The sequence below is a fragment of the Anoplolepis gracilipes genome, chromosome 9 (genome assembly GCF_047496725.1).
Source record: "Anoplolepis gracilipes chromosome 9, ASM4749672v1, whole genome shotgun sequence".
Lineage (NCBI taxonomy): Eukaryota > Metazoa > Arthropoda > Insecta > Hymenoptera > Formicidae > Anoplolepis > Anoplolepis gracilipes.
The window spans coordinates 10,124,042-10,148,415 of record NC_132978.1 but is presented as its reverse complement, the minus strand read 5'-3'; the positions used below and the strand labels follow the sequence as shown (position 1 = coordinate 10,148,415).

Here is a 24,374-nt window from a genome sequence, read left to right as displayed (position 1 = left end):
CAGCAGAATCGTGTGATAAAATGTATAATATGCCAATATAATTTAGCAATTTTATCAAGCGATAAATCATAAATTTCAGCAAAGTTCGTAATTCCTATAGCACTTATTAAAATATGTGCACATTCCTTGTTGCAAATATGTGCATAATAATTGCAATTATATGGATTCACTATGTTTATCTAAGCATTATAATAAAATAATCACAATATTGTAAGTGTAACTCTATGTTTAATAACTCAATACTCAATGTAGCTATATGTAATATGGTTTTATGTGAGTCATAAAATTTTTTTTTATTAATAAAACATGTATATGTGATAACACATGGAATCGATTTATGATATAAAAAATTCTCTTTTATTGATTTTATATTTATCTTTATTTTTTTCGTATAATATAAAGTAAAATATCATTATACACAGTTTTTAGAATCAATTAGTATTAATAGAGTATATATAACTATTCTTTGGTAGTATATAACTATTCATAGAAAATCTAATCTATTCCATAGAAAATTATACAATCATAGAAAGACAAAATAAACATATGCCAAATCTTTAAAAATATATATTGTCAGGCGAAAAATCTTCATTCTCATAATTATAATCCCAATCTGAATCTTCATCAATCCAAGATTCATTATCAGTATATTCATGATATATATCATATTCATCAATCATATCATCATCAAACATAATAAAGTCATTGTCACATAAATCTACATTAACTATTTGCAAAAGTGGGGACATTTGTTCTTCATCTTGTTCTTTTGTAGGGAAAATATATGTGCTTCCAATAATCATCTTTAACATTAAGTTATTCGCTCGCGTGTTGCAGGCGTCTTTAGCGGCATCGAGAGTGATGTTGGTAATATTATGACATCCAGAGATATCTAGTAGTTGTAACTGAGGTGAGGATCTAATGAACATTGACATGCCTTCATCGCTAATTGATGTACATTTTCGACACTCTAATTCTTTTAGACCACACATATTTTCCAATCCTTTATCAGTAATTTTCCGTACATAATTAATTATTAATTTTTCCAATGTTGGTAATGTAGCGATAGCTGCTAATCCAGCATCAGTCACATCGAGGGAACCTGTTGGATAAATAATATAAAATTAAAACGTTAACGTAGAATATATCATACATATAATAATTGTGAATTACCTGTAATGTCTAAATAAGTAAGCTGTTGACATTGTTGTGTCAAATTAATAAGGAATTCGTCTGACACTAGGGGATTGTATATAAATTTCAAAACTTTCAGATTGACAAGCTTAGTTAAATGTAACACATCCTTTCCTTCTGCGAAAAGGAGACTTCCTTCAATCTCTAACTCATTCAGGCTTTTACAATGTTCGCCGATAGCTTTCAATGTGATTACAGTTATGCCAGTACAGTTAGTTATTGCAAGATGTTTCAAATTTTTGAGTTTTTTTAATGCCTGTACATAACAATTTCAATATGTATCTTACATATATCTACACACACATTAGTATTAATAAACTAACAAAATTAAATGAAGTTATTACTTACTGTAGAAAAATGATTATCTTGAATATTATCACATCTGTCTAATATAATTGTATGCATAGTTTGTGATGGTAAGCATAGTAAAGATTTGCCCGCAATATTATTTTTGCTTATAGCAAGATGTTCCAAGTTTTTATTTAGTTTGAAGAGATTCTTTAATTCATTATCACAGCTGTATGTTGAAGGTCCTAACTTAAACTTGGTTATATTTTTACAATTACTTGCTAATGTACTAATGCCTGATGCACAAATTGTTAGTGCAGTAACATCGATACTTGTAAGATTAGGACAAAGTTTCCCAATAATGGTCAGTGTACTTTGCCGTAAAAAATTGCTTGTATCAGATAGATTTATTTCTGTTAGGTACTTGCCGCATTTTAATAATATTTTACGAAGTATGGCAGTACAAATTGTATGAGTTTCTAAGAAACCCCATGTAGAGGCTGAAAGATCCAATGTTTTCATCATACGCCAAGAATCTTGACTTAGATCTTTCCAGCGTTTGCAAACTATAAAAATAATAGTAACAACAATATATAAATAATGTATAAAGTCTATCTTATAGAGAGCAAAAATAATAAATATGATCTGCTAATAGATATATAAAATCTCTAACATTAATATAATAAAGTGCTTGCCTCTTTCTATGCGAACTCTGTCAATAATTGGTAAAAATAAAAAAATATGTCTCAAACAATCATCATTCAATATATGAATGGATACATCTTCAGTATCATTTTGCAAACATTGAAGATACTGTTCATTAGTAGTTTTTTTCTCAAAAGTTTTGTATGATTCTTTTCCTATAGTATACATTTTTTGATCTATACTATCAGGTTGATGCCAGGAATCAGCAGCCATCACCCTCAAGTCCCTATTGTGTACTCTTATTTGTTTCCTACTCCCATCTTGCATAGCTCTACAAGTTATTTATAATTTGTTATAAATAACTATTGTATTTGTTAATAATTTACTGGTAATTATTAATAATTGTTTTTAAACTTACGCCATTGCATCTTCTACTTTGGTGAATGTAACAAATGCATAGTTTTTTTTCCCTTGATTTCTACGTAAATAACAATTTTCAATATTTCCATATGCAGAAAAACAATTACGTAAATCTTTAAAAGTTGTCTGTAAACAATTTGAAACAATTGAATAGTGTACTTACATAAGAATTAGAAAAAGTGAAAATATGACAAACCCTTTCAGCTAAATTATCGACAAATAATTTTCGTATTGGTACACCATCTATAGTTTCCTCACACAAACCATCTAGAAAAAAAAGACCACTATATAAGTCTTATAATAAACATGATTAATACACTATATATACATTGATACACAATATACATTGATATACATTCAAAGATATTGTACACAAATCATAATATAAGTCTATATATAATCAAAATACAATTCTTTTTGTATTGCTTGATAATATAATATAATATAATATATATATATATATATATATGTGTGTGTGTGTGTGTGTGTGTGTGTGTGTGTATGTGTGTGTATATATGTATATTTGACATTTTATTCAGGTGTTTATACAATTATTTCGTCTCCTGATTGGGAGTGAATCACAACATATAAATGCTAGACTAGTTTATCTACCAGGAGCTATCCATAAATCGTGTTGACAATTTGCCAAGAAAATGAAATCAAGAATCGAACAAGATGGGTTAACATCAAAGTTTCAACAGTCGGCTGTATATCAAATAATCATAAATATAAACCTCAAGGCTCTCGCTCACTCGTTCAAAAAAAGTGTATTCAGACATTAGAGAATATTTAAATAAAAAAAGATGCTCTATAAAAAACAGAATTTACTGTATTATTCTTTCATATATCTAAATAGATTAGCGTATAAAAGCAGGCTTTGACCTGTCTAACGTATCGAATGAAATTCGCCATGAGACAACAATCAAAAGTTGTAAAATTATAAACATATACACGTAAGCATAAAATTAGACTTACCATCCGACACGATTTTACTTATGTGACAAAGCGTTTCGACATATTCGGCTTCTATAATGTCAATCATTGTTGATTTCTATTTTATCCAAACTCTCTTCTTACAAAAGCACACAGAAAGTGAAGAAAGCAGTCATTCTAATATCTAGCCTACATTTAGGTGCTTTCCATTCAGCGACACAAGTTGACACAAACGTCATTCTATCTTTATTGTTATTGGTTGTTGAAAAAAAGACGCTTTTGTCGCTAAATGGAAAGCCCATTTACTCTCCTCGTTTAATACCGCCATCTGTACTCTACGTTCATTTTGAAACATACATACGGTAGAATTATGTAGCCAAAACCCAAAACAACTTTTCGATATTGCCGATGACAGTTATCGTTTGGTATGAGTTCATTATATTTATAATTTTAGATCTAATCCGTCTAAAACTCCGTATCAGATTATGCGTTGAAAATTAAAGATTAAAAATTGAAATTTGACAATCGGAACAAAAGGAGTTAACATTTCTTTGTCCTGATTGGTCTAATTTCAATCTTCAATCTCAATTTTCAATGCGTATAATCTGATATCGAAATAAGAATATATCGGAGAGATTTATAAAAAATTTTTATTCGATATTCTTATATCGATATAGAAAAAATATCGAACAATGTAAAATATTTTTAATTCAGACGCAACGTATAAATATTTCGAGTACGTAAAGTAATATATATATTTTAGAGAAAATATTCTTTCTGTAAACAGTTATACAGTCAAGAAACGTCGCAAATTAAATAATATACAGTGGAAAGCATTAATAACGCGTTTAATAAGCTATTATCAATTTTATATTTATGTTATGAAAGTTGTATTTTTAAGTAAACATTAAAGGATGTATAAAAAAGTGATACATATATCTAACACTATTTATTAGGGTCACGTTTTTATTTAATATTTTTTTATTACAAAATTAAATATATATATATGTATGTCTTGGAATTATTTTATGCGCTGAACTAATTTTTATTCAATATAAGTGTTAAATTATTTATTGTTAGATTAATATTAGTTTAACAAACTTTATATATATTATCTAATCTTGCTTATACATACATTGCATATTTTTATTTAATGTATTTTTATATTATTTTCTATATATATTTTGCTTCTGAACAATTTTATTATGTTATCAGGAATAATGGTGGCAACTGCTTGTGATCCTACATTCGAAAGACACTTTAAAGGTCACAAAGATGAAGTTACAGCTTTATGCTTTCATCCAAATGCTATTCAGCTTGTGTCAAGTAGTCTGGATAAAACACTATTGGTGTGGAATTTGACAGAATCGGTACGAGCTTATAGATTTATAGCTCATAAAGATGGTATTTTGGATGTGTGCTATGCACCATCTGGAGAAATTATAGCCAGTGCTTCAAAGGATAGATCTGTACGAATATGGGTTCCTAAAGTTACAGGACAATCACTAGACTTTAAAGCTCACAGTTCTGCTGTGAGATCGGTACAATTTAGTCCAGATGGAGAAAAGGTAAATCTTACTTTAATTAATTATTAGTTAATTTGTTCTTTCATAATATTTGATTAATTGCTTGTTTAGTTGGTTACTGCATCAGATGATAAAAGTATAAAGCTGTGGATGGTATGTCAGAGAAGATTCCTCATGTCATTTGGTGGACATACAAATTGGGTTCGATGCGTAAAATTTTCTCCCGATGGTAGACTTTTAGTGTCTTGTAGCGATGATAAAACAATAAAAGTATGGGACATTATTTCTGGACAATGTATTAAGACTTTTAATGAAATAAAAGGTTTGTTAGATATGATAATTTTGAAATTCTGAACATCCAAAATAAAAATTGTTTGTTTCTGTTAGCACCTGCTGCATACGTAGAGTTCCATCCAAGTGGTGCAGCTATTGGATCGGCAAACGTGGGTGCATGTATCAAACTGTATGACTTAAGAACAGGCTCTTTATATCAACATTATGCTGCCCATAAAGGATCTGTAAACATGATCAAGTTTCATCCAAAGGGTAACTTTATGTTAACAGCTTCTAATGATTCTACAATGAAGGTAATTTAAAATTTCATGACTTTATATATAGTGATCTTAGTAAACTGTTTTTATCTTTACTGATAAGAGATAAGAAAATTATTAGAAAACATTTAGGTTTTAGATTTATTAGAGGGCCGACCAATTTATACTTTGAAAGGACATGTTGATAATGTAACATCAATAACATTTTCACAAGATGGTGATTTTTTTGCTTCTGGTGGTACTGATCGACAGATCCTAATGTGGAAATCTAATTTTTGTAAGGATGACAAACCTCGCAAAGTTGCTAGACGATTAATACCTTCTTCTAGTAAACAAGAATTTGACAATGAAGATGAAAAATCATTTGCAAACAATGACAAGCAAAAAAAAGATGTGCAAGAGGAACATGATCAAGAGGAAGTAATAAATTGATATGCAAATATAATAATATTAAAAACCTAATGATTGTGTGCATTAAAAAAAATGTTAATTTTTATATTATTAGGAACTGTAAATTTTATAGGATGTATTATTTCAGTATTTATTAGAATCATTAGAAGAATTGGATTTGGAATCAGATGAAAATCATTGTAAAGGACCCATAGCCGAGATACCAAGAAAAAAAATTGAACCTGAAGTGATCGATACAAGAAACATTAAATCTCCCGAAAAACGTAGTATGGCAAATATTTTAGTTCCACAAGATCAGATATCGGCTTATGTGCATTCGTCTAGTCAATCCATTAAAACAGTAGAAGCACTCTGTGATCAAGTACAATCGTTACATGATACTGTTAATATATTAGAACAACGCTTGACGGTATTAGAGGAGGCAATTAGAAAATAATTTTGATTTCTCTGTTAGATTTTTTACTTATTGATTAGAATAATATATGTGCATGCGTGTGAAATATTTATACATAATTCTGTTTTTCAAGCAGAATTTGAATTGGGAATAACTTTGTAAACTATAGTACAACAATCACATTAAAGTGTTTCTTTTTGCTAATATATCAAGCGTGTTTAATATAAATATAAATGTAATATTATATAATGCATTGTGAATTCAAAACCTGTAATCAGTAATATAAGTGAGGTGAGCTGTATATAGAAGATATTTTGTTATATAAGATCTTAAATTATTTTTGTACTTTTTTATACATATTAATGAATAATTAAAATTCAATTTTTTTTATAGAAAAATTATAACAAAAAATATTTTTGTTACAATATATGCCTGACATATTAGCAGCACCATAATCACATAGATCCTTAATTATGTGTCCTTAAAAATTGACATGTTTTTCCTGTCTTCTTGATTGTCTCCAATATCTCATCTGAATCAAGCGCAGTAGTTACGGATACCTTTTTGTCTGGTAAATCTATCTTGATGTGGTCGACGCCTATATATATGTAATATACAGTGATTTATATATTTAAGATATTTTAAATTTAAACTTTAATATTGACATCATCTTTTTTATTAAAATTATTTTTGTTTTAATATTTCTATTTCCTCTTTCATATGACATATACCAAAGTACATATTTAACCTCATTTCATACATTCGATTTTTACGAAGATGACTTTAGAAAATATTAATAAAATATTTATAGAACATAATCACACATAGTACAAAATTTTTACATTTGCGAAATTGACTGAAAATATTTTTACATACGTACCTACTTTTTTCTTAAGCACATTTTGTACAGCATTCAAACATCCTTCACATGTCATTTCGACGCTGAATTCGTGTACCTTATAAATAGATCATTTCAAACATTCTATTTGTTTAAATTTCTTTGATCGAATTATATTTTATTATTACCTGAGCTGCCATAATGAAGATAATATGGTTTGACGTGGCAAATGTGTGTTATTTCTAGCTCAGCCTCAGGTGAAATAGAGATTGCATCAAAAGTGTAACAGAAGTCTTATCTGTGGAGGTATATTATAAAAGATAATACAGAATAATTGTGAATGAGTTAGTAATACATACACACATATGCACATACATACATACACACACACACACATACGGGATAATAAGGTGTTAAATTTAATATATATTTCTAAAATAACAATTAACACAATATTTCACTAAAAGTTTTAATTATGGAAATATTATTGTCAATAATTTAGTAAAACTGGTTTTTTTATGTAATAGTATGTGTAATCGTAAGTATATCACTTTTATGATTTTACATACCTATATATATGTTCACCGAAATGTAACTTTCATGTCAGATAAAAAAGAATTAAAAACAAACTACACGTTTCTAAAAAAACAATTTATATTTAATTATATCTGATTTTTATAAGCTAATATATATGTATATTGAATATAAATAAGGTGTAAAATATATTAACGAATCAATTTTGTACGCACTATTTACAGAAACGTAGAAAGATAATATTTGTCTCAAAGTATAAAATGTTTTATGTTCGCCGAAACTATAAGCTCGGTTAACATTTAAATTGAAAAAATCGAATTGATATTCGAGTATTATATAATCGATTAAAAAGCTTTAAAAATTAAAAGTTGTTTTTTTTATTCGTGACAAATGCATGCATATATATACTATCGTCAAAACTGAAATTTAGAGAAACCTCTATGTAATTTCATGTGTATATATATATATATATATATATATATATATATAGTTTTAAATTTACCTATTTCTTTCAAACATATATGAGAATACTTTTGTCATAAAATGTTTTATTTGCAGATTGCTCTTTCGTAGATTGCACAATATTTTTTTAGAAATTAAAACACATTTCTTCAGTTTTAAATTAAAAATTTGTGAAAATATACTTTTGAATTAATTTCAATAACATGGAAATATTTGTAAATTAAATATTATCTTTTATAATCATATAACTCACACATTTTAATAAAGACGATATTTTGCGACTACATACATATCTGTAAAAAATTAAAATATTAGACAATTACAAAATTCTCAGGGAATTTAGTATTTTTATTTTCATCTCTGCATCTTAACATAAGGTAAAAAAGTATTTTTATTGAATGCCTAGTTGTCAGACTCTGTAATATCTCAGGACTGTCGTTTCAACTGCGTTTTAAATATACAGAGACCAAGCTTATATTCTACTTACAGCATGATCTTGCGAGCATTTTGGCTAAAGAGTAAATTTGTGATATAGATTTTTTTTTTCCAGATCGATACTATAATTTTCGTACAATTTTTCTCTTCTTTTAATATTGCGATGGAAATTCTATTTATACAAAGTTTTGATGGCAAATAAGCAATTAAAATATACACGTGTGATAAATTTTTCCCTGTTGTTTCTGTGTAGTAATTTTGGATAAGATTAGTATGCGGACGGCAACGGGATTATTAGATGCCTGTGCAAATGAAAGATCTTATCACAGTAATCAGTTCGGCTCGTATTGAGAATATCTGCTTTGCACGTTTTACAAATCAGATATTCTGTCAATCATTGCTCTCCATCGTACATGTACCATTCATTCATACATTTATCTATAATCTAATTTTACACACACTCAGTCATATTGCTCTACAGTATCAGTAATAGTTTCTTAATCATTAATACACATTTCGTTAATACACTTCTTGATACGCTTATCGAATATAATGCTGCTATTTCTGCAGGGATACATGGAATCCATATACTTACTGTAGCTCGAAATACATTTTCCTTTCGATTTATCCAGGATAATAATATAGCTTCTTTCTCTCTCCCTTCTTTTTATTTGTTCGAGAAATAGGAAAATTTATATTGGGATTAATAATAAATATCGAGTAATATTTTATGCTTATCTTGATTGGATTAAAGGGCATGTCTATTATACTTAACGCCCTATGAAGCAGGACCAGTGACAATGTGGCTAAAATGCAATTTTGTATAATAAATTGTAATTGTAATAAAGCAGGATTTAATAGTATTAATTTTTAATTTTGGCGTACTTGTTAAGTCTTTGGGATGATGGACATAAATGGGGATTGCATGGCAGTTCATAGTTTGTGATTTTAGAGAATTATCATTCCCTACTAAACTGTGTACATGTGGCATATATGTATGTTCTTTCTTAAGCGTAATATTATGTAAGTACATATACCATAAATTAGTTAAGCGATGTAACGAGATTTCAGTCTCCTCATTAAAATATATCCATTCTCTCTTTATAAATACATGAGGAAACCGTTAGTTCAATCTTGATAAAAAGACGAGTCGTAGATATACGCGACATGCGAAAGGGAGCTCCATGGAAAGTATGCTGCAACATTACTTGGAGAAGAAGTAAATCGGTGGTAATTTGTGCACATAAATATTATGAAATAATTATTGCTGAGACACTCGTTTTGTTCTCGGCAGTCTATTCTATTTCTTATTATTTTTCGATGTAAACGCAATGCAAATACGTTGCTAATAAATCATAAAAATCATAAAGTTGTATGATGTCAAATGCTACACATACATACAATCAATAATTGGAAGATAGACATTCCAAAAAAGAAATGCAGTTGTTTTGTACTAGTAGAACGATGCGCTTGTCAAACAGTAGTTTTACGGCGTGACGCAATTCTGGAAATAAAAACTTTACGATTACTTCATCATATTATTTATGTTCAGTCCGTCGGACTAACTGGATTGTAGCCTGATGGTGGATTAGCATGAATCCAACGTCAGAGAAAACTATAAGTGTTCTGAACTGCTCTGCCAGTGGATGAAGCCGAGCCCTGTTGTTCCGCAATAGTGTTCTGTTGTTGTTCTAGTCTCTCCAACGATTCCGCACGCGTTCTTACAGAACCACCATAAGTGCGTACCTATTTTATTAATATTTCATAAGTTCCCACATATTCTTAATCTTATTATTTTATCAAAAGTTTCTCTTAAAGTTTCTGGATAATGAAAGTAACGTAAAACATATACAAAATGTCAAAAATACATGTCAACATTTTAGAGACTAAAACTAAATTACAATATGGAAAAAAATAAGCATTTTGAGTTATTTAATTAAATTTGCTATTGTTTAAGCATGATATGTTCTACGTTAAACACAATACTCTGTATTTTATACATTTCATAGATTCACTATCGAAAATATTGACATGGAATTTTTTTAACACTTTGTAAGATAAATAAGCAAATAGGATCTCTCTCGTCCAGAGTATATATGTGTATATGTATATGTATATATATATATATATATATATATATATATATATATATATATATATACACATACACACACACACACATATATATATATAAATATTTGTTAAATTAATAATATCATTAATAGTAATTTAACAAATACTTTTGTTATAAATTTCTGATGTAAGAAATTGTACATTATGCGACTTTATTTTTAAATCATTGTGATATTAGTCAATGTAAATTTCTGGACGTTCCCATATTGCTTGTGACATTGAAATTGAAACATATAAGCCTTTATAATATAATAAAGCAAACCAGAAATTTCAAGACAAAGCTTTTACACGTAAAAGCGAGCTCCTTGTCCCACGGTCATATTTTTTTTCTGAATTATATATTTCACGCATATATATTTATATATCATTTTAAACTTTTCACAAGAATTTTATCACATGGTGATATTTTTGTATATTTAGGCGAATGATATACAAATTCACAATATAAAAAATTATTTATAAAATAATAAATAAATAAAAAGTGTAATTGTGTATGTTGTAAACATTATGTATTTCGGATATAAGGAAATTAGAAAAAAATATGAACACATAAGGAATTTTAATAATACATTATATAATTTGTTTTTAAATCTTTTTTTGAACATATTATATTAAATAAATTATAACAAATATTGTGGCTCGTCAAGAAAAGTACATAAATAAGTTGCATTCCATAATTTAACTTTGTATATCAATCTATACAAATTTCCATGAAATTTACAGCAAGTTTAGTTTACAGAAATGAAGATACCGATTAAATTTGTCCTGTATCATCGACCATACGATAAATATGGGCGCTTTAGTTGATTATCTACTCACTATCTGTAGATTAGACTTCAGACTGTGGGTGTTGGCCACTCGCGCTCACACAAGATGAGTTAGACTTCCACTGCGAACTCTTACTTCTCTAGGCTCCAAGGTTGCCGGAGGTCTCCTTTCTTGCACCAACTGTTGCACATTCGAGCCATACGTCACAGTATGATGTCCTGATCGCGTCTGGTTCGTCATAATTACGAAGTCCGTTAAAATAACATCCGCAGTCCCACCGGACTCGAGAGGTATCGGGTTCGCGCGAAAGTGTTCTATCATATCGAATATTGCAGGAAAACATAGATGTTGGACACGACAATGACCTTGATCATTCAGTGTCATCCGTAAATGCTGTAACAAGAACGGTTTAATAAAAAAGATTGTTTCAATATTATTCATTGGAAGAAGCATAAAAAATATCTATAATTACTTTTGCTCTTCCTTGGAAATTAAAAGTTAATACATATTCGCCTTTTCTGGTTTCACTTTGCCGAATCAGAAAGATACCGTGACCATTAGCTGCTTTATCTAATACAAGCTGCGCGGCATCAGAGCGAGGAAGAGTGCCATGAAACCATGCGTAATCTCGTAAGTTACTCGAAAAATCTTCGCCCTCATTCGCTGTAAACAAATAAATATGTAACTTGTTTTAATCTCGATTTACCTTTGTCAATATTAGCCTTATAATACGTGCACGGACTTATTTCTTACTTTGATCGACATCTTGAGATGAACGTAATTCTAGATTACTGCTACTACGTATATCATGGCTTCTTGCAGATATTTCTGATGCATTGCCCGTGTCATCTTGTTCATGACTAGCGGATCGGTGCTTACTCGCTGAATTGGCTCGTATTCGATCAATATCAAATCCGAGAGTAAATGAACTGTGGCCGAGGGAATCTCCTAAGGAATCACCCAGTCCAGAACCAGGTGCGCTAATACTTTGTTGTACCTTTCGCATGCAGTATCTAATCGTTGCCAACCACGATTTCATATCGGTCGAGTCATGTGCTTCTATGATGAATTCCATTCCGTTTTGAGTTTTCAGAATAAATGTATTCTCGTGATCTGGCATTTCAAGCGCCGTGGATTCCCTCGCTTCCGTTATCGCAGAACAAAACACGCCGCTTCGTGGTTTTACGTCTTTCGGCGGGGAATAAAATTCCAACATGTACCCACCGATTGCTTTTATCAATGCTAGTCGCGACTTTTCCCATACTTTCTTCTCTATATTATCTCCCATTATAGTATTCATAATTCCCTCCTTCCTACATTCTACCACAATTTTCGATAACTTGGCTTTAGAGTGCTTATCCTTGCGATGTTCAATATGAGATAATTCGACCTCATCACTTTGTTGTTTGTGGAAGAAACTCTTGCCTTTTTTAAGTCCTTTAAAAGATAATCTGCGATAGAAGGGTTTGTGAGCAGGTTTTGGTGATACTGCTTCTCCTTCATGTTCAGAATAGTCACTGAATTCCTCGTGCGACGATGCAAGGGCTGGTGCATTAGTAGCATTTTGACTTGCAAGATTTGTATCTCTTTCATTGGATGCTATACTCCTAGTATCATGCAATGATAGTGATCTGAAAAATATAAGAAAACATATAGATCTCTGAAAACATAATTTCAATATGCAAAATTTAATAAGAAAAAATTACATTAATATTAGAGATAAACTATAAGACTAAAATAAAAAAATTTTTTAAATATAAAAAATGAAAGAAAAAGTGTATGTATATAAAACAGCATATATTATAGTAAAGAGAAAAAATTATGAACATAATTATAAACAATTTTTTCGCGTATAAAATAAAAACTTCATGTTTCTATTTATTTATCTTTTTTTAATATAATGTTAGTATATTATCTTTATTTAATTTGTTATTAAAGTACCTTTGCATACACATACATAGACATTCCATATTCTTATGTATAATTTATGCAATAGACAAACATACACAAGAATATCTATACATCTACATGTTCAATTTATTATTTCATAAATTATATATTGAATGAAAAAAAATTCTTATTAAATACTTTAAATTTTATATATTTTCAGAGTTATATAATTTTAAAAAATACTCAAAATGACATTGTAATGCATATTGTGGTATATCTTAAAAGTGATTCTTGCACTTGAGTGTGTTGGAAAGTATCCTCCCCCCGCTCCCCCCCCCCCCGTCCTTTCCATATGTTTGAATAAATTCAAATCCTTTTTTAATCTTTGCTTGTGGATCATAAATGTCATTGATTTGTGTTGCATACAATAGATAAGTGTTCCTGGGAAAAAAAATAAATTAAAATCAGGAGATTAAGTGGTCAAGACTTTGCTACAAATACTTTCAAACATCATTCTATCTTTGTTCTATATTCTATGAGAATAAAGATTGAATGATATTTTGAAATATTTGTAGCATAGTTTTGACCGCATTCTAAAGAGATAAAACTCTCCTTGTTCTATTCATCGTTCTAAAAAAATGTTATCTAAAAAGACACTGTAGACACTGTAGAAAGAAATATATTAATGAGCATGAGCTACAAGTAAATCTTGTTAGTATATAGGGATCTTCTGAATTCTAGAAAGTTATTTTGTAAAAAATTGTAACAAATGTAGCTTTGCATTGTTGAAAAATAAGGTTCTAAAAAAAGGCCTCAACAATCATGGCATTAACAGAAAATTGATTATCTGAAAATATTATCTTTAAAAATTATTTTATTTATAAAATAAAATTAACTTAAACAATTTATATTTCAATAACATTTTCTTCTTCTATTTTAAGTTTTGTTACATTAAAATATTGACTATAAAATAAGGATCACTATATATATATATATATATATATGTGTGTGTGTGTGTGTGTGTGTGTGTGTGTGTGTGTGTGTGTGTGTGTGTGTAAATTAGGGAATTACTCCAATGTTTACTTCTCAACATTTAAAAGATTAATGATTCTGACATGACAATTAACATAGCCACATAACAATAACAATACAAAAACCAGGCGACTACCTTTACAGGCTGACATACCTTACGTTTTGACGCAAATACTCATTCTCGAAGTGCTCGCAGAAGCTCTCGACAAACTTTCTAAGGAAGTCGCGATGCGAAAGATCAGTGCGGGCGCTCTCAGGCAAATTTAGATTGACGTAGGTGCAAAACGCTTTAGCAAAGTCGGAGGCCGAAGCGCGGGCGTGTCTCTCGCAGAACTCGATCCAACCGGTCGCTGTTTCGGGCGACGCGGCGATCGCCGTGGATGATGTGGCCGTCGTCGTTGTAACTGGTGCCACCGTTACCACCGCCCCTACCGCCACTGCCGTCGGCCTCGCCGTCGTCGTCACTGTCACCGTTGTCGTCGCCGTCGCCGTCACCGTCGTCGTCGTCGTCGTCGCCGTCGTCGTCGTCGTCGCCGTCGCCGTCGTCGCCGTCGTCGTCGTCGTCGTCGTCGTTACCGTCGACGTTGTCAATGTAACCGCAGAAGCTATCGTTGTTGTTGCTGTCGTCGTTGTCGATGCCACTATTGCCGTCGCATTTATCGCCGGCGATATAGCGGTACTCGGCGTGTTCGCAGTGTAAACACTCATTACCGGCGTCTGGCTCGCGAAGGGGGCGGAAGATCTCCCCCCCCTTGTGCCACCGCCACTACCACTGCCGTCGTCGTCACCACCCGTCGCCCACCACTCTCATCCACCGTCCCCGCCAAAGAAGTGCCGCCGCCGTCACTATCAGCTACGGGATTCTTTCGCGATCGCAAGCCTCGCGGCTGATGCTGTTGACAAAGAATACAAGCTCACGCGTTTGACATATCACATCCGCGTGGCGTGTGATACTCCCGTTGCGTCTCTCTTTTACGTTATACACCGTACACACATCCACCGGGTGGAAAACTAACTAAATACGACGGTTGTTGAATGGCGTAGCAGTCAAATAACACACTAAAGTCGAGGAAGGGGAAGGGGAAAAGGAAGAGAATATGTAACAGAATATATGAGAGAACATTGATATGATTTTACGTTAATTTCGGCGAATTCGTGCAAAATAAACGAGTCGCGACAGCTGGGCTTAACTGCTCTTGGATCAATTCGCATTATTCGATATATATTTCTCTATTTAATTATATTATTCTCTGCAAAATGTAGAGCACCGAAATATATATTAAGAGATATATGAGCGCTAATGAATTTTTCAAATAATCTAATTTGAGGAAAAAATCCTTCGTTGATATTTCACTAATCACTCGCGTCTATCTGCATCTATGAACGATCTCCTATTTTTCCTGACTCTATCTCTGTATCTTTCGTTGCCGGTGAATGATAGTGATCGACAGCGGTGGCGGCGATTTTCTCCAAGACATATTGAGTACGCACCCGGCGTTAATCTTATCACACGCGTCTTTAAAAGTAACGGTCTCCCTCGTGTGTGAGACACACGCGACCAAACCGTCGTTCTGTGAAAATGTCAGGAAATATTTACGGACATTATAAAGTTGCGACACACACGTACTAGTACATGATACTGGTACCACTGGCGCTCTCTGCTCCGCTTATTATGCGTTAAGGTTAGGCGATCGCGTGGTTTGCTATCGCACATGAAAATTCGCATTTAAGTCATCAGCCATAGTCATAGACGTAGCAATATATACAGAAGCGCAACTCTCATAATTTTGTGTTACTAAAATGGAGAGCTTTGGAAGCGAGAAAAATCAATGTCACACGATTGGCTGTCAAATAGATAAATTTTCGGGACTAAAAATTCTCTATTCAATAGCCAATTGCGTGACATTGAGTCTGCGGTTTGGAGAACCTCTAGAAGAGAAAAGAGCTAACTGGTCACGTGACCAGTCATTCCGTGATTGGCTGGTATAATATGTCGATTTGAACACGTGCGACGTCAATGCAGAACAGATACATATTTATCTCTGTCAAATAGAAGCTTGAGGGACACTTTGACTAAGCTCTGATTAATTCGTTTTCTTTTTCTCTCTGAAGACAAAAATCCATAAAAAGAAAAGCAAATTAATCGGAACTTGGTCGAAGTGGCTCTGAAAGAAGCCACGGTGCCACAGGTGCCATTTTCATACGATGCTTTTTCTACATTATAAATTAGCGTCGCATACATCCATATTTTTCAGCCGCTTGAAACTATGTGACTACATCTGTGATGATGAAACAGTTGTGGTCGTAGCACGGACATGAACCAACCGGTTTATGTCCGTGCTACATCCACAAATTGTAGACAGAAATACGGCCACATAAATTATATAGATTTATATGTATATACAATAAAATAAACATTTTTTTCTAAATACAATGTAAAAGAAATTTGTAATAAAAATATTATTTGTATAATAAATATATTATTGTTATTTGTAATAAATATTGTTTCTTTTATTTTATTATTCTTAGAAAAATATAAGAAGGATACCTCTTTCAAAAGCAATATTAATAAATTAATATATAATGCTTTTAATTTTTACTGCAAATTTAGATATGCATATTATATAGTATTGATAATATATATTAAAGATTATTATATTATTTTTATTATTATTTATATTAAAATCTTCCCGCAGGGAACTATTGATGTGCACAATAGTTGGGGGTTTAACGATCCCCCGGTCCCGAGTTCTGTACACTGCACACATTCACAACCACACGTATACACTGATACACATACAAAATTATAACACTGTATAAAAAAGTTATACTTTGGAATTAAAGTCTAGATATAAATGTGTCAGATAAAATTCTACGAGTTGGAAGCACTTAAAATAAAGTATTGAAATCCATATAAATATCAAAATTACACGTATGTGTGTGTGTGTGTGTGTGTGTGTGTGTGTGTGTGTGTGTGTGTACACACATTTTCTCTTATTGTGCAGTATTATAATATTTTATTGAGAACATAATTTTATAGTGTTTTCGAATGAAGCAGCCCATAACACATGTTCCTAAAAAAGACGACTTAAAGACACATATCTTATCATTTTTTAGTCTTTTTGCTATATGGGAGGTTTAATCACTCCGAGAATGACATACCTATAATGATCATTGTATTTCTCTCTGTCAATAAAAGACTTGAATAGTCATTCATAATAAAAAAGTGATTAATTGATCCGGATTGAGTCGTTCACTCAAAAACGCTATTAGAGTTATCATTTTTGCAATCGAAATAAAATAAAAAATTATTCGAATTATGTCGTATTTGGTGTCATTTTAATGTCGTAAAAATCTTATTAATTTATTACAATTATATTTAAACGGACAAAATAAAAAATAAAATTTTTTTTATTAATAATAAGATATTTATATTATAAAGAGATAAGGAAAGATCTTCAATGTTAAAGTCGCCGAAAGTAGGAGCGAAAATGAATATAAGGAACAAGAGAGATGAGTAATATCAAAATCAGAGAGATTTCTTTCATGAGGTTTATTTTATTTATTATAGTCTTTTACATATAATCTTACCATCTTACCAAATAAAATCATATTTCATACTTTCAATCATACTCTCATATTTCATATTTTATCGGTTTGAAAATAATTTTAATAGTAATGAGATTTTTGTGATTAAAATATAACACACCAAACATGACATAATTTTTTCTCATTTCAATCTCATTTCAATCAATAATTTTTAATTAAATATGTAATTACAATTTTAGTTACATATTTAATTAAAAATTGTATACAAATTTTATAAGAATTCATAACTCATTCTCAAATATTTTTCGGTTCATGTCACTTGTCGATTATATTGTTTGTTATAATTATTTATTATTAAAATTTTTTTATAAATTAAATAATTGAAATCAAAATTCATATTTTAACTAAATAAATTCAATAGAATAGTTTATATATAGAAATAATTAAATAGTTACGATAAAAAAAGATGATTTATTTAATATAACAAATTTCTATAATAGCAAAGAGTTATATTCAGTAAATGTATTTATATGCATTGTAAATATGTATACTATATATATACGTAATTTTCTCTATTTTTCACAATCAATTTACATTTAATTAAGTCTAATAAACTATATACTTATGCCTGTTTCTATAATAGAAATTTCTGTTTTTCAAATAATCTTTAACATTAATTAACAATAATTTTCATTATAATGTATTCATTACAATGAATGTAATAAGAAAATAGAATCGTTGTACACAGTTATACAACAAGTTATAAGTTTATTTTCGTTAAGATAAGTACTTTGCATTATATTTTATTATTATCATGTTTTACATACACTCTTTAAAGTGCGTTAAATATATCGAATATAATATCACTTTAGTTAAAAAATTTTACATATTTTTACACATTTTAGAATCCCTTGATGTACGTATATATTTTAACGTATCAAGCTTTGTCACGTATAATACGAATTTGTTTGTCACATAGTATAGTGCGCGCGCGCGCGAGAGATTATATCACGTAGTATAGTACGTATTTGTTATTGTCTGGCGCGAGGAGAAAGAGAGAGAGAGAATGAGCATACTCGACCTTGTCTTTGACGTCACGCATTCCATAGTAAGAGAGGGGAGCCCGGCGCGTACGGCGTACGTGACTAGTGACAGCCATGAGTCATTCATTCTTACTCCGGCGGGCGTAGTGTGCGCACGTGTTTTTACTCCAATGTCGGCACGTGCGCCTCGCGTTCGGTCACCTCGAGGTCGAGCGCGCCGTACACGTTTCTCGCGACGATAATACGTAATAATAATTCGAATAATATGTAATAATATTACGATTAATCTTAACGTGTTAAAGTACGTCTAAAATGACTCCGAAATAAAATAATAACATTCGATCTTAGTGACATATAGAGCGCTATTGTTTTTGACATTTGTCTCGACTTCGTCGCGATCGCGATTGTGTTTTCGTTTATTTATCCTGTTTTTGATCTTTCTTTCGTTGGAGTTTGATCGTGCCCGACCTGTCGACTCCAAGTATGATTCTCGCGCGTGATAAAATAGGATTTTCGATCGTTGAGAAATTCGGGAGTGCCGTCAAAGTATCGCGCGTAAAAGTGCGGAAGTGCCGTCCAAACTATCGCGCGTTTTTACTTCCGTACGGTTTAAAATATTGCGCGATTTTATTTTTGTGCGGTTTAAACAAATTTAAAAAAATATATCGCGCATATAAAATAATAGTTCCTGACGTCCCTTACAATCTGAGAGGAGGAGGAGGCCTAGGAGAGGCATCCTGCATCGGCGGAGCAACCCCAGGGTAAATATTATTTGTATATTAATTAATAAATGTTTGATACGAAATAATTCGATTCTTTTAGTTGAATGATTTAATTAAAAGAAATTCAGAGATAAAGATTTTTGTATAAATCTTATAAAAGTTTTTATTTAAAAAGAAAAGTTTTATTAATTTACAAAGTTATTCCATATTTATATATATCTGCTTATTATTGTACGAATCAAATATAAATTTATTAAGTATAATAATAAATTCTTTAATATTAATTATTTAAAATCGCTGCTATAATTTGGATTTTATTTTGTATGTTACAGATAACATAGCTTCAATATCGACAACTCCGCTGTTGCGCATCAGTGTCGGTGAGTGACAAAAAGTTTTTATTATATTTTAAAACAACGGATTTGTTTAGAAATTTATAGATGTAGATTGTAGATGTAGATTAATAGATTTGATGTAGATTATAGATAAATCCGTTGCTTTAACCCTCGGACGGCGGCATAACCGCGTACATGACGGACTCTGGATCAATTTTAAATTATAAAACAATTTCTTTTTGTATCTATTATATTCCAAAAGAAAATTGTATATTATATTTTTTATTTACTTTTTAACTTTTATTAAAATAGATATACTATTTGTATATAAAAATTGAAAGAAAAGGAAAAATATTTTAAAAATGAAATATATAATGTTTATTCCAATTTTATGCAAGACATACATTAAATATTTATTTCAATTATATATTAATTTTATAAAACAATTTTAAAGATACAGATGTTTAATGATCCACCGACAGAGGGATAATATGCATGCTAATATATTTTACATACATCGAAAAAATTATATTATTATCTTAAGAATCTTTTACTTATCTTTATAATTACTTATTTTTCGTTAAAATAAACATTACAAGGGTCCTCTTAAAAGAAAAATCTCTAAGGAGTAGAGTAGTTTACATTTCTTAGCATATAGATATAAGAATATATACTGAATAGAATATCTTACCATTATATTATTTAATATTTGAAATTATTAATCCCAGTGATAACAAAAAACAATTTTACAAATAGACATTTACTATTTATTAAAACTTTGACAAGTTAAATATATATACAATAGTTTTAATTTAATTTATAAATAAGATTTCAAAAACTATCATGTAAAAAAGAAAATTATTCCTATTTATTAAGAATATCTTTAGATCTTATTAAGAGGACTTATAAAGTATACATTAAGAATACAATTTTTTCGGTGTATGTACATATGATTCGCCTCTTGCAACTTTTGACGATATTAAACGACGGTACACGTTTATAAAACCATTATAATATCGTATGATTCGAAACGAATATAAGTCGTCGAAACGAATATCGTCTTATTTATCGACGATATAATTAATTAATCGGCAAGAGGAAGAAGTTATTCCCTTCCTCGACGTCTGGCTCATAGAAATCGAGTCAGAATGAATAGCCAGGAGCAACGAAAGGTAGGTCCAACTGGCTTGAAAATACGTCGTCATTTCTGGTCACAATGCGTAAAAGATAATGCGATCGCAAATTTCCAAATCTCGCGTTATCGCGAATTTCCAATTAAAACTCCTTATATCGCTTCATTATTTTTTTAGATGCGTAGTCGGCAAGTAGAGTGAAGTCTGTTAGGTTTGCTAGAGCTTAGGATATTAAAAAAGAAAATAAAATTTAAGAAAATCAAAATTATAAGAACTATAAAAGCTATAAAATTAAATTAAATTTATTTTTAAGGAAAAAAAATGTAAATATATAATATTTTAGATAGATAGAGGAATAAGAATTCTAAGTTCTTTTAATTAAAAAATTAATTAAATATAAATTAAATATAAATAACGTATAACAAATTGAGAAAACAATTATATAATAAAGATAATTATAAATAAAGATTATTAGGTAAAAATTAAATTTATATTTAATAAATTTAATTATGAAAAAACATAAAAAATATTGAACTTTATTGTATGAGATACATTTAAGTTACATTACATTATATGTGTAACTTTGTATTTATTGTATATTTGTATATTATATATGTATATAATATTACATGTATACATATATTTATTGTATATCCATTATAAAAAAATCTTTTAAATTACATGAAATTGAAAAAACACGAACAATAACACAAAATTTTATTAGAATTCTAAGTTCTTTTAATTAAGAGAAACATGATAAATTTATTAATAATTCTTTTGGTCGTGATAGACTATCAGAGTTTGATCTAAAAATTTCTATTAAATTTTATATTGAACGTATTTCGAATATTTTCGTGTAATTTCATGTAATACAATTATTTTGTATTAAATTTTAAATTATGTAAAAAAAATTATTTAAATTATATTAAATTTTGAATTCTATTTCGTAAAATATATTTGTAATATGTATTATTAATTTTATATGTAACTTTTAGGATTAATTGTATAATATATATATTTTGTAATACATTTGAAATATACTGAGTTGTGTGTTGCACTTTGTTACAATTAAAATCTTCTAATGCGTTGGAAATCTGTGGTGAGTATTTTTCTAGTTCCTATTGTTTTTTCTTTCAATTTTACCATTGTAACGTATATAGGAAGTGCATTTGAGCATTCGGTACTTTTGTTTGTAAAGTTTAGAGTCACAAGAAACGTATTACATTTTGCGTATCTGCGTACTTTTAGATACTTTATATAACTATTATATTTCATCTTACATAGTATATATATTCATATATGTTAAAGATGGTCTGAAGATAGACCAAAACTTTTAAATAAATGCTTTTTTTATTAAAAAAGTTTTTATTTGCACCTTGCCTTTCTACTTAACGTTATAATTAGTCGATTATTTGTATAACACTTTTTTTTGTTTTCTTTGGCGAAAAGGAAAAATTACTCATGTGGAAGTTTATTTATATTATCAGTTATAATATAATTAAGTATATATTAAAATTTTTTTTATAAATTAAATAATTGAGTTTAAAATTTATATGTAAATAAAAAAAATTAAATATATTTAATTAAATAATATCCGATTTATATCGTGTTTGATATCATTTTAATCATAAAAATCTCATTAATCCATTAAAATTATTTTCAAGTAAGTAAAGCTGGGAGTGTTTATTAAACACTCTAAATATATGGGAATACGAGAATATGGGACGGGTCTCGATCCTAGGATCTTTTTGACATGACAGGCATAGCGCTCTGTTGCGGAACCGCACTCCGTCCCAATCGTAAGAACTGAATAGCTGGTATATCACATCACCTGACATATATGAAAAAAATGTACTATATTATAAATAATATTTATAATATAGTAATAAAATAATAATCGTAATATGATCCTTTCGCAAGCGAATTTATATTTGCAAGCAAAAATCATAGAAAAAGTTAGACTTTTAATATATATATATATTTTTAATTATAAATATATATATATTTTTAAATATATATTAGGAAAAATTAAATATAGTTACGATAGGAGAGTAAATATTTATTTAATTCAGTATATGATAAATTCTATTGAAGATTACATTAAACCGACCGGTTCATATCCGTGCTACATCCATGACTGCTTTATCATCAACGAAAGTGGCCATGTAGTTCCATAAAAATGGATGTATGTGACGCTAGTGTACAATGTGGAAAAATTGTATGAAAAATAACAGCGTGGAATCCCTCAGGCTTCCATTTCCTAACTTCGCGCTTTCAACGGATGGGATTTTTTTTCCAAAACTAAATCGGTGATCGGTGTCAGTGGTCGATGATTGAGTTGGCTCATTCTTCATTTCTCATTCACTGATTTTTTTAACTTAATTAAAATAGTAAAAATTAAAGAAATAAAGAAATGATCGAATCTTGTACGAAAAAGCGAATGCTGCTAGGTATTACATTTTTAGGAGGGTTAGTTGTAACTAATGTACTGTATTAAAATAACAGATTAATGTGATATAAATTGAAATTATTAAAGTATTAATGTTATTTTTTTCTTATAACTCATAGAATTAATAAAACATAATAACAAGAATAAATAATTAAATTTTATTTCCTACAGATTAACAGTTTTAGCACTAATTATTGAGAGCCATTGGACAAGCAGCTCAAATAAGCTTTACGTTGATAATTTTGAAAATAATTCCTCTTGTATCTCGAATGACGAATATGAAATAATATCTGAATGTCATCCATGCACAGCTTTTGAAATTGCTAGCGAAAGTATCGGCGTTTGTATTCATGCAAGATATAAGGAAGTGCTGAAGTGTAAAAGTGGGGAGACATTAACAAGAAGGTAAAAATGCATTGATAAGATTTAATATATTCACATAGCAATACCATTTTCACATGTATATTTTATATTACAGTTGTGACAAAGTAGCTTGGCTAGAGGAAAGAACATTTTGGAAGTTTGAAGGTTTCATGTTTGCCTCAGCTATTATTTCTTGTCTTAGCACATATTGGAGAGAGAATATATTAAGACAAAGAATGATCAGAAAAGTAGCAAAACAGTTGCGAATTAGTGTGTGAATACTGTTTGAAGCTGAAATAGGAGTCTTCATATATTTTATATTTATA

General features: G+C 29.8%; 5 protein-coding genes across 10 annotated transcripts; 2 read left to right on the top strand and 3 right to left on the bottom strand.

Moving 5' to 3' along the window:
- Positions 1-416: 416 nt before the first annotated feature.
- On the bottom strand, positions 417-3,682 carry LOC140669212 (putative RNA-binding protein EEED8.10). 2 transcript variants are annotated; one of them, XM_072898833.1, is made up of 7 exons: positions 3,523-3,682; positions 2,744-2,814; positions 2,546-2,673; positions 2,178-2,458; positions 1,543-2,048; positions 1,174-1,450; positions 417-1,102 (listed from the first exon to the last, which is right to left on the bottom strand). In XM_072898833.1, exons 1-7 carry the CDS (start codon positions 3,587-3,589, stop codon positions 558-560), a joined length of 1,875 nt encoding a protein of 624 aa, XP_072754934.1. In that variant the 5' UTR covers positions 3,590-3,682; the 3' UTR covers positions 417-557. The 2 variants fall into 2 exon arrangements, with proteins under 2 accessions (XP_072754934.1, XP_072754936.1); XM_072898835.1 differs by lacking the exon at positions 3,523-3,682 and having other exon boundaries at positions 2,546-2,605; positions 2,711-2,814.
- A 144-nt stretch (positions 3,683-3,826) lies between these two features.
- On the top strand, positions 3,827-6,585 carry Poc1 (Proteome of centrioles 1). Of its 3 annotated transcripts, none has more exons than XM_072898933.1 (6): positions 3,827-3,905; positions 4,696-5,048; positions 5,118-5,328; positions 5,394-5,593; positions 5,690-5,977; positions 6,096-6,585. In XM_072898933.1, exons 2-6 carry the CDS (start codon positions 4,701-4,703, stop codon positions 6,402-6,404), a joined length of 1,356 nt encoding a protein of 451 aa, XP_072755034.1. In that variant the 5' UTR covers positions 3,827-3,905; positions 4,696-4,700; the 3' UTR covers positions 6,405-6,585. The 3 variants fall into 3 exon arrangements, with proteins under 3 accessions (XP_072755034.1, XP_072755035.1, XP_072755033.1); XM_072898934.1 differs by lacking the exon at positions 3,827-3,905 and adding an exon at positions 4,079-4,216; XM_072898932.1 differs by lacking the exon at positions 3,827-3,905 and having other exon boundaries at positions 4,647-5,048.
- Positions 6,586-6,674: 89 nt separating this feature from the next.
- Positions 6,675-7,517, bottom strand: Atox1 (Antioxidant 1 copper chaperone). The gene is made up of 3 exons (XM_072898935.1): positions 7,389-7,517; positions 7,243-7,318; positions 6,675-6,960 (listed from the first exon to the last, which is right to left on the bottom strand). The coding sequence occupies exons 1-3, from the start codon at positions 7,398-7,400 to the stop codon at positions 6,830-6,832; spliced, it is 219 nt and encodes a 72-aa protein (XP_072755036.1). The 5' UTR covers positions 7,401-7,517; the 3' UTR covers positions 6,675-6,829.
- Positions 7,518-8,523: 1,006 nt separating this feature from the next.
- On the bottom strand, positions 8,524-16,109 carry Lnk (SH2B adapter-like protein Lnk). Of its 3 annotated transcripts, XM_072898929.1 has the most exons (6): positions 15,946-16,109; positions 14,609-15,347; positions 12,286-13,163; positions 12,005-12,195; positions 11,668-11,925; positions 8,524-10,377 (listed from the first exon to the last, which is right to left on the bottom strand). In XM_072898929.1, the coding sequence occupies exons 2-6, from the start codon at positions 15,160-15,162 to the stop codon at positions 10,237-10,239; spliced, it is 2,022 nt and encodes a 673-aa protein (XP_072755030.1). In that variant the 5' UTR covers positions 15,163-15,347; positions 15,946-16,109; the 3' UTR covers positions 8,524-10,236. The 3 variants fall into 3 exon arrangements, with proteins under 3 accessions (XP_072755030.1, XP_072755029.1, XP_072755031.1); XM_072898928.1 differs by having other exon boundaries at positions 14,609-16,109; XM_072898930.1 differs by having other exon boundaries at positions 10,170-10,377; positions 11,584-11,925; positions 14,609-16,109.
- Positions 16,110-23,487: 7,378 nt separating this feature from the next.
- Jtbr (jumping translocation breakpoint protein JTBR) lies at positions 23,488-24,326 on the top strand. Its single transcript, XM_072899522.1, has 3 exons — positions 23,488-23,705; positions 23,857-24,090; positions 24,164-24,326. The coding sequence occupies exons 1-3, from the start codon at positions 23,650-23,652 to the stop codon at positions 24,324-24,326; spliced, it is 453 nt and encodes a 150-aa protein (XP_072755623.1). The 5' UTR covers positions 23,488-23,649.
- The last annotated feature ends 48 nt before the right edge of the window (positions 24,327-24,374 follow it).